We start from the raw sequence: 12882 nt of genomic DNA, 5'->3' as shown, positions 1-12882 counted from the left end.
TGCGACTCGCGTTTCCTGCAGCGAAACGCGAGCAAACGCGAGCCGACGCGGACTGCGCTGGTGAAATCGAAACCGAAACACCCGTCGAAGCGGTCGGACTACTTGGCGCAGTAGCACATGTGCATAGGCTCCGCCCACGTAGCCTCGGCCGTGCTGCCACAGAAAGTTGTCGCCGGGTATAGTCGCCGGTGTGCACCTGCCTTTAGTCTAACCTTGTCCTGCGTCAGGCGCAACCGGCAGTATCAGACAAACAGGCAACCAAATGGACAGGCAGACGGACGGACGGATGGAAGCATGGACGGACGCATGGACGGACTGATGTACGGTAGACGGACGCGCGGACACACAGACAGAGGGACGGACGGACGGATGGACAGACGCACGGACGTTTTGCCTCACTCATCATCATTCACTCCGTGAATATACGGTGATGTTTTTTTTTTTTTCTGCCTCCTGGTGGCACGTAGTACGTGAACTGGCAGCTGTCCAATAATCCCTCGCATAGTAGTACCAGAAGGCATCAAGCCTGCCAGATTGAGACCTTCAGTATGAATGAATGAAAGGGAATTTAACATCTTCACATTTATCTCACAACAGACAGCATCCAACGTATTTTTGTTGTATCTAAAAAAAAGGACGAACCTCTGAATTTTTCTACTTTGTTCTGTGCAGAAGTTATAGTGGACGTACTTCCTGATCACTGCCTGTTTAGGAAGCACTCATCAAGGCGTCAAGTACCAAAACAATTGGCAAGAAGTCTCTATCCATTGCCCTGGCCCTTGCGCGAGCAAATTTTCGTGAATGCAAGCCGCTAGCTGATGCGAGTTCGAACGCCTACTATAGTGGCAAAAGACGAAAGCTCAAGTACGCTAATGTTGTGGGTGCACAAAGCAGGCGGTGCATGTCCATCTCGCCTGACATTACCTGGAGCTACGGAAAGAAAATGTCTTTAAGAGATTATGTGTGCTTTCTCATCCGCCGCCATATCGCTGTGGTGAGATTGCAGATGGGTATATTCACTGCACGCAGCCAGAACACCAGTTCGATTTTCAACAACGGTGGTCCCATTTCTCTGTACAAGATATACGGAAACAAGCTCCTACGTGCACATTATTGCAGCCCCGGGTGGTCAAATTAAAGCACAGTAGTCAACTCCAAGGCGCGACTCATAGTGTTTTTTTTTTTTTATTTAAACCAATATAGCTTTTAACGAACTGACGTCCGCTGTCATGGTCATGTGGGGTATATGTAGTCCGAGAGTTACGATTTCAATATACGCAATTAGCGGGGGTGGGGAAACCGCCACCTCGGTAGCTATAATCGATAAAACTGCGCACGAGCATTCAGGAAGTGTAGGTTGGCCTCAATATAGATCTAATTTTCAGCTAAACATCACGATGTTTTTTTTCTGGCTTAATAGTAATAAGAACGATATCAGGGGTGTGTTCTAAGTGCTAAAACCACGATATAATATTAAGGAAACCGTACGGGGTTTCAAAAACTACGATATGATAATGAGGGACGCCGTTGTGCAGGGCTCCGGAAGTTTCTGGTGTTCTTTGACGTGCGCTGACAACTAACAGGGCCTCAGACATCTGGGCCCCTTCGACCACCGCGGCAGGAACCCGATCCGTCAACCTTCGGGTCAGCAGGCGAGCACAGTAACCGCTACGCCGCGGACCTCTCCGGCTTCATTCTCTTTTGTGTGGATATGCAGCCGTTGCTACGTATGCTCAGTATCACTCTATTCCACTTCACCTAATCATTCGCATCAGTCCAAAAGCCCACAGCAGACGATTTGGCCAAAGGGGGTGCAAGAAACACACTCACTATAGCTGACAAACGTATAGTGCGCTGTGCTACATATTGTTACGGGAAAGATAGACTCCAAGGAGTATGTTGGTACACTTGTACACTTACAACTCTTTAAGCGAGCAGCGATCAGTTTGCGCCAGTCTATCTTTTTTTCGCTTTGCGGAAAAAAGAAAAAAAAAGGCAGATCCCACGTGCAGTTGGAATCGTTGATACGTGAAGCACTAATGAGAAATGCTGATATGTCGCTTTAAAGTGAGCACAACGTTACAAGGTGGACGTAAATGATACCGTACATCACTTTCGTGTCATGATTATTATGTATTGATGTGCCGTTTACCTTCGTCATCTATTCACGTCACGTGATACCATATTTAGTATATGGGGAGCTAGCGAAACGGCCGCGAGCACGCTATCAGCGTGGTATGTTGTCATGTTCTTACATGACACGCGTGTCAGGATTATCATGTTTGCACCAGTCATTTATTCCGTCATCCAACGACGTCACGTAACACCAAATTTTGTATATGTGGAGCTAGTAAAACGGCCGCGAGCGCATCATGAAGGGCCCAATATGCTCCAATAGCGTTGACGCAATGGCACGCTGGGCACAGTGACGCAACGCTAGCAAAACGCGAGCACTCTATAGTCTGACGCCGTCCGTCGGCGCGGCCCGACGGCAACCAGCGCGAAATGCGACATGCTGCATTTCGCGCCGATGCGTTACCTAGACAACACTGTGCCTCCCTCTTTTCGGGACGGAGGGACGCCAGACGCGCTGAAACGCGCATGGCAGGCAGCCTCTGCCAACCCCTGGTTGGCAGGGCCTGCCTGCCTGCCTGTCTGTCTGTCTGTCTGTCTGTCTGTCTGTCTGTCTGTCTGTCTGTCTGTCTGTCTGTCTGTCTGTCTGTCTGCCTGTCTGTCTGTCTGCCTATCTGCCTGCCTGCCTGTCTGTCTGTCTGTCTGTCTCTCTGTCTGTCTGTCTGTCTGTCTGTCTGTCTGTCTGTCTGTCTGTCTGTCTGTCTGTCTGTCTGTCTGTCTGTGTGCCTACGACTTTTAGCTCTGCTAACCGTTTCGATAATGCTATCAATACCTTGGCAGGCAGGCAGGCAGACATGCTCAAAGTCGCCGAAGTTTGCTAAGAAATGCTTCGCATTTAAAAAGGAAAGGGAAGAAGGTTAATTCCCGACGAAATGTCATCCCGGCCGCTTCGCGGATACAGCATTTGCGGGATCTCACCAGCGAGTGTCGCGTTATAGCCCCGGTGGCGTCGCATATATTTGTGTAAATGAATGCGGCAGGTTTCCTTTATGGCAGCCAGAATGTGTTCTGTCTCTCATTCAGAGAGGCGAGAAAAGGCTAGATGAACGTTTACGAAATGCCGAGAATGTAGGAGAAAAGGCTGAAAAATAATAATAATAAAAAAGAGCGGCACTTCGAGCGGTCCCGCGTATCGCAACGTGGGTGCCGTGATTTGCAGCGCAAACCTTGACACCTCTTTCCGTTTCCCTCCTTCGCGTTCTTTGTTTCTCAAGCTTTGTTTATTGCTCGCACGCGTGCTTTGTTTGTCGCGTCTCTTTCCCCGACTGCCAGTCTTGTTTTCTTCTTTTGTTCTCGGTCACGCGTGCGTGCGTCCCGGTGTCTCACATTCGTCATGCACGAAATGAGTGGAGTGGTGGACCGGTTGACACGGTAGCCGAAAGGCCCGCAAGTGACTCTGACACGGTTGTCCGTCGGCTACAGCTGTTTGTTTTAGCACGAATTCAACAGAGAAAGAAATAAAAAGGAGAGAGCTACCATTTGGGTGAAGGCCAAATGATGTTTAGGCCGGCATTTCTTTGATGCGCCTGAATGGCGGCTCGCCCACTCTTTTCGTCTGCGGCCCGCTGAAAGCCTTGCACAGCGGGAGTCAGCGACCGTCTCCCCGTCGTTACGCCATGCGAGGCAACCGCGAAGAAGCGACTCGTATTTACGCTGCCTTCCTTCCAACGCCAAGAAAACACGCAGGCTATGTCCGTAACGTCAGCGAGTCGATCGAAAAGAAGAAAAAAAAATGATTCACCGGTTCACTATATCACATTGCGAGGTTTTTAAATAGATTTTCAGATTGAAAGGTTTCAAGTAAAAGCGTGCCAACTTGATCTTGTTACCTAGTGGAAAACAGCGCGTACTTTGAATTTAGACAGCTGGTCCTGGTTGTACTTTGTCGTAGTACGCGCTAGTAAGAAATAGGCTCTCCCGTGGATAGCCTTCAGCATAATATTTCCAGGCCTTGATGGTGTCATTGATTCTACCTGTGTCCCGCTTTCGGCATGTTCGATCTCTACTGAGCCCTGGAAAATATCGACAAGTGATGCACAGCGAAAGAGAGCCGTGATGTTCGCAACGCGCGAAGGGGAGCACGGAAGATGAAATGCAAAGCCGCATCCCATGCGTGCCTGGCGCGGCGCAGCTCGAAAAACACGGAATTTATAGGGAGGGGAAGCGATGCATGATTCATCGCATCACCTCCCTCCCTTTCTATCAAAGACATGATAGGGAGGGGGGGGCGATGCGATGAACCTTCGCCCCCCCCCCCCCCCCCTGAACGGGAACCTACGCACGCCTATGGTTTCAACGCGTTTCGTTCAGTGACTTCTGCTTCATTAACTGCAGAACGACATGTGGTCAAGTGGCCCGACAAGGAATTCCATAGGAACAGACGGATGCGCGCGACCGCTCCTTTCAGAATCGGTTCGGAGGCGTCGGAGGTATATAGGGGACGCGGCGGCATCGCACTTCCATTCAACGATTATGTTTCCCTGCAGGCGTGCGCTATCTTTTTCGACCGTATATACTACATAGCGAATACAAAGGCGGACAAACTGAGCGGCAAGTCTTCATCTCAGACAGCCTTGTGTGTGAAGGGACCGCCGGCTCCGTATTGTGCACATGTTTCCCTTCAGAGCTCCGTTCTTCCGAGGATGTGGTGCACGCCACTAAATGGTGCTTGTCAACCTAAATTATTTCGCATTGTGCTTTTCTATGATGCTAACACAGTGGGATCGGGTGGGAGACACCTTGTATGATACACGCCAGCCCGTTTCAAAACCACTTCTTCTCCAGTTTACCGCCTCTTAACTGCTGCGATTATTTATCGCCGTTGCTGCCGTATATATGCCGCGACAATTAAGGCATTCTCCACCACACGCGTTTCTTCCTATATTTACAGCTTCAAAAGCGATGCAACACTTAAAATGAGCATAGCTATAGGCGGCAAGCAGTATACAGCTTCAGTTGATCCACTTTTAACACTCAGAAAAGTAGATTTTTCGGCGTCACTTTTCATGCAATTGTTTGTCCGCCGCCGTCGCGCTCCGTGCGAGAGATTCACGGCGTCGGTTTTTACATGTCACATCAATGGTCAGAGCGTGTGTCGGTAGGTAAACGCGCACAGGGGTTGTCCAGACGTAAGACGAACACCTGAATATTGTTCAAAACTTCATCGAAACTGATGTTCAATACATCGTTCGAAAAATTATTGTTGCGCTTATGTACAACTCTGTGAACGTATGAATGAATGAGTGAATGAATGAATGGATTTCGTTTCTGAAAAACGTACAAAAAACACACTGCGAAGCTAACGGCCACTCGGTTTGACATGGCTTCGCTACGTGAAATATACAGCGTTTAGCAAACACCGTCTATGAATTGTCAAAATAAATGGAGCAGCAAAGAATAGGTAGAACAATATTGCATGACAATTTAGTAAGGAAGCTGCATAGATGCACAAAATCAAGCATTGTAGCTCTTTCCACGATATAAAAAGCCTAATAAACACACAAATGAAACGCTTCAATTCATATACAAAGATGCATATATAGATATAAACATATATGCCTACCAACACCTACATACATACGTAATTGATACACAGAAGTGAGAAACACGAGGAACTCTTGCCTGTAATTCAGGGGTGACGAATCCATTTGCATGTACATCGTTGATGTCATCTACATTATACTTCGTACATATATGGTATACGTATATTATTATACACCGTATAATGGACATCGCCCTCGTGAGATGATATAGTTTTACTAGCTCGCGTATTGAGTGACTGAAAGCGTTCGACATCATGCTTTCGACCCTCTACATTTAGCAGTCGCCGAATCGCATTGGAACTCGGTGGTGTGTTATATGACGCCGTCGTCTGGCAAAACGCGTTGCAGTCAGTCTCGTTTCGCATCCGTCGTATGCTCCAGCAGACCGACAAAACACGCACGTCATCATGAATGCCGCGCGTTTTGGCCCTTCACGGGGTTTTTCTGCTTTTTTTTTTTCGCCCTTATTTTTGAGTGGGCGAAATGGCTTGGGCGACCGCTTTGATCTTATCGAGAACGGCGAATCGTGTTACGTGCAGTGCTTGGTCGTGCGCGAGTGCCGACGTGCGTAATCGAATGAAACGTGGGCGCCATTAGCATTTCTGTAGTGTTACTTTCGTTTTTCTTTTTGGTGGCGCGTGTATATTTGACTCCATGCGAGCTTTGCAAGTATACCGCTTCCGCCCGCATAAATCTCACGCTGTAGAAATCTATGCTGAGGAGATGGAAAGAAGTGCACACGTAAAGGCTCGTTTTCTTCGTTAGACACAGTATTTGTGAGAAATAACAAACAATGATGCCATGGAAAATATTGGGGTTGTATGTAGTCATCGTAGTGTGAATATGAAAAAAAAAAATACAAACCCATATTGCGATCACCGTATTGTGACCACCATAATGCCGTAAAGATAGTAGAGAATTGCGTTTGCAGTGGTTCTTAATGCGGTACCGTAAACTTCGATCCTCCACATCATTTACAATGTTTAAGTATATTTTGATATTTTTTGAAGTGAAAAACAGCTCGTATGTTTGAACGCGTCGTAAGCGGCTCCTTAAAGGGGGCGCTGGCCTTTGTCTTGCCATTAGAGGCTTTTTACTAGTCTCACCAGTGTTGCATTCATTCCTGTTGGTGCTGAATTATTATTATTATTATTATTATTATTATTATTATTATTATTATTATTATTATTATTATTATTATTATTATTATTATTATTATTATTATTATTATTCGTAGTACCCCCGATGTACTCAGTACTGCCTCCCTTCAGCGTTCGGTCATACAGCACATCCTGCTCAGTGAAATGAAGTTGGTTGTTCCTCAGAGTCCTGGCGCCACCCACCACGGGGGATCGGCCATGAAATGGACGGTGCCTAATTTGTGAGATGGAATCGCTTTACCAGCCGGGTTATTTAGATAATGATGTTTAAACAAAGAACCAATTGGTAAACGATATATTTTTTCACATAAAGTTTCTATCACGAAAGATAGAAAAAAATAAGTAGAAGTGATACAAAAACGAACAAGCTAATATAGTTTGAAATGAAGTGAATTTATGCCTCAGCTTAACATTGTAATCGTTTTGTCGCCTTTAGAAAATCGCATACGGCCTCGCAAATGTTCCTGTGGCTAAATCCCTTTTCAGTTTCTCCAAAGGAAAGGACCACCGGAAGGGATAAATTTAGAGCCAATCTACGGAGAGGTTCTTCTAACAGTCTTTTCCTTTGGTTTGTATATAACCTGCATGTTAAGAGGAAATGGTGAAGGGATTCACTCTCGTTGCAGTGGAGGCATAAGAGAGACTGTGCCAGACCAGACCTGATTGATTGATTGATATGTGGGGTTTAACGTCCCAAAACCACCATTTGATTATGAGAGACGCCGTAGTGCAGGGCTCCGGAAAGCCAGACCAGACCTGTGTAGATAAAAGTTCAAGGGGGGGGGGGGGAGGACTCGGCATCTTAGTCTCGTAATTGCTATCTCCGCCGTTCTAGAGGAGCAACATCGATTTTTCCAAGGGTACTTAAGATGGGAAAAATCCGATGTTGCCAAGCGAGATTTTTAAAAATGATCTGATGTGACATATTTTTCAGAGCGTGCCACGGCGATAAATGCTAGCGTCGGCAATATAGAAATTATAGGATAATTATGTGAGGCCAGTGCGAGTGCATCTGCATATTCATTGAGGGTTAAAACTTTATGCCCTGGTATCTACACCAAGCGAATGATTCGTCAATGTCTTGGGGCAAGGTAGTAAGATACTTTCAAAGCATTGGACATATTAGGCACAGTTAATGAACTACACACAGACAAACAGTCTGAAAGAATAATAGCATCTGTAATTGATTGAGGTGATTTTCGTTACTCTTAGAGAATTGCCAGTTATTCCGCTTGAGAAACAGGTGTAAAATGGGGTAAACGAATCGAAAAAGACCAATCCAACACTGAAGATGCAATTCCGACTCCTGCCTTCTCTTCGCGAACTGAAGCAACAGTTGCTTTTACAATCTTTATGTCTAATCTTGCCAGGTGGTCTTTCAAAATGGCATTTAGGTATCTACTGGGAGAGTTGTACAATTATTAGTTAATATATTCTCAAATTCTATTTTCGTGGTTTCAATAGGTGCTCTTAGTACCCGTACTTCACGAACGTTAACTTCTAATGTTTTCAAGAGCTTCTGTACGACGATGACTTGTGGACGCTTTAATCTAGACCACTGTTAATTAAAAAAGGACGTCGGCTCATTATTGAAAACATTGCAGCCTCCTATGTGGAGATGCGTATATTTTTAGGAAGGTACGAACTGCTAGTATTTGAAACGAAGAGGAGACAAACGCGCTTTCTTATATAAAATATTAATTGCGACAAATTTAGGGAGCCCTTGACGAATACGTAACGCTTCGCGTTCTAGTTGTACCAGTGGTCTAATTTTGTAGGTGGGTGCTCCAGAAAACAAGACACAGCCAAACTCCTATATTGGGCGAATATACATACAATATATCATTACTAGCACATCACGACGTAAATCACAACGTTTATTGCTGAGTCTATGAAGCATTCCAAGCGCCTGTGCTCTTTTAGCTGCAGTATTTTCTGTATGCGGACTCCAATTTAGGTTTTAAGTATAAGTCACTCTTAAGTATTTAATCGATTTCACCTGCGGGATAAAGTCCTGTCTGTAAAGTACGGAAATCTTCATCGGAACACTTATAGGGAAAACTACGACTGCACTTTTTCTGATGTTTATTGATAGATTAATTTCGTCTAACCACGTGTCCAGAGCGTTCATACAAAACTGTAGCATCTGATATAATGCATGTATATCTGTAGCTGTAGCAAAAAATGTGATGTCGTCAGCGTATACATACACTTGTACATCATGTTGTACTGGAATTGTGCACAAGAAAATAATAAATAATAATGGCGAAAGTACCAAACCTTGGTGGAGACCTCTAGTTTGTTTATACTTTGAAGAAGACACGTCAGATTGAGAGCAATATAATTCTCTATCTTTTAAAAAGGAGTAAACCCATACCACGAAGTAATTTGGTAAACCGACGTGCGTTAGCGAATTTCTTAGTTTAATGTGTTCCACGCTGTCGTAAGCTTTTGCAATATCTAAAGTTACTAAGGCGGAAACCTGTTCTTTAGAACGGGCTGCTTTCCAGATCAACACGGGCACATCAAATGGAACAGCCACACCTGAATCCAATTTGGTATGGGCTTAAAATTGCATTTTCGTCCAACCAGTTGTCTATCCTAATGTGCAGAATTCCTTCTATTAGTTTTACCAGATTAAGTGTGAGTGAAATAGGCATAATGTTATCCAAAGTAAACCCAGCTCCGTGTTTTTTTTAATAAAGGAATTATTTTCGTGATTCTCCACTCAGGCGGAATCCACGAATGTCTAATGAATGTCAGTGAAGTGTTGACATTGTACTGCAGTCTATCTTAAGGTACACGATAATTTGTGTATTGCGAAACTTCGTCTGGTGTTATACGACAGCTTTTACTAAACTGTCGAGTGATCCGGTTTCAGCGCCTGTGCTAGTGCCTCGAACTGCGTACGTAATTAACATTACGAGTGGAAGTATGAAAAAAAAAATTTTTCCCAATCTCGGCAGGAAATCGGAGAATTTCGCCATTCCTTAATTTTAAACAAGACGCACTTCTCTTTTTTTTTTTTGCGAGATGACCCGCAGTGAAGGGAGAGCAAGGTAATAAGAATTTACTGGAGCGATTGAAAGTGAGCTAAAGACATGTCTGGCGCTCCGACCGTTCTCCTTTGATCCTTTTGAAAGGGAACCAGGCTCTGTTGTGCGTGGGAAAACGTGGTACCTGTGCGATGCGCTGTATCTGCGCTTTCTTCGTGCCATTCCAGATGTATTTTGGTGGCCGCGCGACTCTCGTTAAGCCTTCGCCGTTGGGCCTTGGATGTTCGGCCGCCGCCGTCTTTCACGGTTTGAATTCGAGCCGAACGCGTCCTGCTGCCATTTATTCGTATCGATCCGAATGCTGCATTTCGCTCTCTCGAGTATGATTGCGGCGTCCATGCTGCGTACTATTACGGCCGACGTTTTGCTTTCTCATATCTTGCATGCGATCAGTGTGGCGCTGCTTCGAGGTTGTAACAGCATGTGAAAACGAAACGTTGCGGGCTTATCGCGAAATGGAGCGCGCCTTAATTTCTGTTTTCGTGCGTTCGTTCATCATATCCTCCCGCTGAAATGATAACCGCTGCTTCTGGGTTTCTTCATGCGTGCGCAGCGCACACACGGTGGGCGTTCGGTTCAATAACGTCTAATAAACTATACAACGTTTGTCGTAGGCGAACGCTGTGCTTCGGACTAAAGCGGTGTTTGCAGTTTGATTGACGTACGAATGATTTGTATGATTCCAGGAAGCCTGCGCGGGTGTGTTAATAATTATTTGTGGCTTGCATAGTTGTGACAACCGTGGTGTCCACCGCTTTGTTGCTAAGTTTCGCGTTGTAGCGTGTTAATAAAATGCATCGTTGCTTACTTGAAACTACACGTAGTTCGAATAAGTGAACGGATAGGACAAGCGCAAACAGTGACACACATGCGTTAAAAGAAGGTAGTCGTGGAAACACGGACGCAGATGAATGTGTAGCACTCATTATTAGTTGTGTGTTCATAAGGGACTAGTGAAGCATTAGAGGTCTTTTGTCTGAGGCTGTCTTTGCATCGTCAGTCAAGCCGTCCCTCCCATCCCCCTCCCCCTGAGAAAAAAAAAATCAAGGAAAACAGCAGCGTACACCTTCTTTCTGAAGACGCCTGATAACAAATTTGGAAAGTCGAGATGCTTCTGTTGTTCGGTAGTATACTGCATGCGGGGCCATTTCTGACCGATTATTTTAGCGCAGTGTTGTCTAGATTGTGCCTTCTTTTGTCCATGTCCTGCGCTACTATATATTATCCTGTTATCGCAGAATGACTTTGACATTTATTGTTTCAAGTCTGCACTTCATGCTTTTTTTTGGTGAGCTGATGTCTAAAATGTCAGCTTTGAACTCATCTTTGATGTTTTTTTTTTTTGCGTGTAGAATAATGTACGCTTTCTGTGTGTTTATTCCTATGTACACCGCTTTCTGTATAGCATCACTGCATGCTGAACTGAAATCGGCTGGGAAGCTAAGTCAAGCTCACATCTTTTTCTTCCCATGCCCTCTACTTCCTGAAGTGGAAAATAATTGATTTATTGATTTATTTAGTGATCATGCTACCATACCAACAAGTCCACTCGCCACACTCATCGACTATACATCGGAATTGATACGGAACCACACATTTGTGCAGGAGTAGTGGTTTTTAACTATATTCACGATATACTTTTATCTGGTTCGTTCTTTTGTGTTCGCGTATCAATTTTTAGGCGACCTTTGTAGTGTGCTACACTTTCTAGCGACTACACTGGCATTAGTGGATGACGTCACTGGTTCTCTCCCCACCGCCAGGTGTCGGCATCGTCCTGATCACGGTGAGCGGCATCGCGTGGCGGTTGACGGCCCACGAGGCCCCGTCGTGCCGCGCTATGCTCGGACTGCGCGGCGACGAACCGGGAGGTCGCCGCTTCGTGCCCCGGGTTCCCCCGTACGGAGGGAGGCCAGGGGGACACCCGTACGCAGGTGAGCGCTACGCGCAACAGTGGACCGCTTTGGATTAACTGATAAATGATGATTCCAGTGTCGTTCGTTTCACCATGCCTGGTTTAGTAATAAAAGTAAAACATCTAGTTGAGTGTGTAATTTTCAAACGCCGAAATTTCTTGCGCGGCGTCACTGATTATACAGAACGTATTGTGTTTTGACGCAATTGGCTCAACGAAAATTTGGGGATTGTTAAGTTTCGCCTTTAACAGTTAAACGCGACTGCAAGTGCGTACTTCAAACACTTAGTACACCAAAATCTTTTCGTGGTTTAAGGGAATAGGCACAGTAACGTAACATGTAGGCCTTTTGTAGTGGGTGACTGGCTTTAAACCATGAAGTCATTATGATAACTACATATTCCGATGGCGCTTGCATCACGTATTACTACTGCTAAGTGATTCTAAGAGAGGGAAAAGAAGAGAAAAGTGAGCCCCGTAACTGTCTGCTTCAGCGAGCGACACCTCAATAGTAGCTCACAATGTATGGGGGTGAGGAGGGATTGAAAGAGCAGGAATAAAGGTATAGAGAAAGAGGTGTCAGGTGGTAAGCGTGAGAGCGACGACATTTCGAGGGGATTGGAGAGATAGGAAAGATGGAAACACGGTCACAGGAGTCCGAGGGCGGGGCACCACTTGCGAGAGTCGGCGTCAGGAGATAGCGTAGGGCAAGTCCAGTAGGGCAGAGCTGCGCTGCTGCAATACTTGATGCTGTATTGTGATTCATGTATCGAGAACGCGTTTGTTTGGTCAAGCATGAAACCACTGCGTTTGTAAGCAGGGAAAGTTATTTTCGCTGCATTCGCAAGCAGACGCGTGAATGCGTGGTACAACACCCGCTTGCCACACACACGACCCCAGTTAGATTCGCACTCAGACCCAAAATTTTTTCATGGGAGTTTTATTTCCATCTTTCTCGATTTTTCGGCCACAACAGATGCCGTCCCGAATTTCTGCGAAGCGAGCTCTTTAACACCTGGATTTTGTCAAACTTGGTAGTTAAGTTAAGGGGACGCTGTTTTGCTGTCTACGTAAGC

At 45.6% G+C, this 12882-nt stretch overlaps 1 protein-coding gene across 1 annotated transcript in view; it reads left to right on the top strand.

Moving 5' to 3' along the window:
- LOC119179012 (uncharacterized) overlaps window positions 1-12882 on the top strand; it is a 296890-nt gene that overhangs the window by 172796 nt on the left and 111212 nt on the right. Inside the window, exon 2 of the mRNA XM_037430096.2 lies at window positions 11655-11825. Within this exon, the coding sequence (XP_037285993.2) occupies window positions 11655-11825 (171 nt within the window). The remainder of the gene's footprint in view (window positions 1-11654; window positions 11826-12882) is intronic.

This window comes from Rhipicephalus microplus, chromosome 7, assembly GCF_043290135.1.
Source record: "Rhipicephalus microplus isolate Deutch F79 chromosome 7, USDA_Rmic, whole genome shotgun sequence".
Lineage (NCBI taxonomy): Eukaryota > Metazoa > Arthropoda > Arachnida > Ixodida > Ixodidae > Rhipicephalus > Rhipicephalus microplus.
This window is presented reverse-complemented; position numbering and strand designations above follow the sequence as displayed.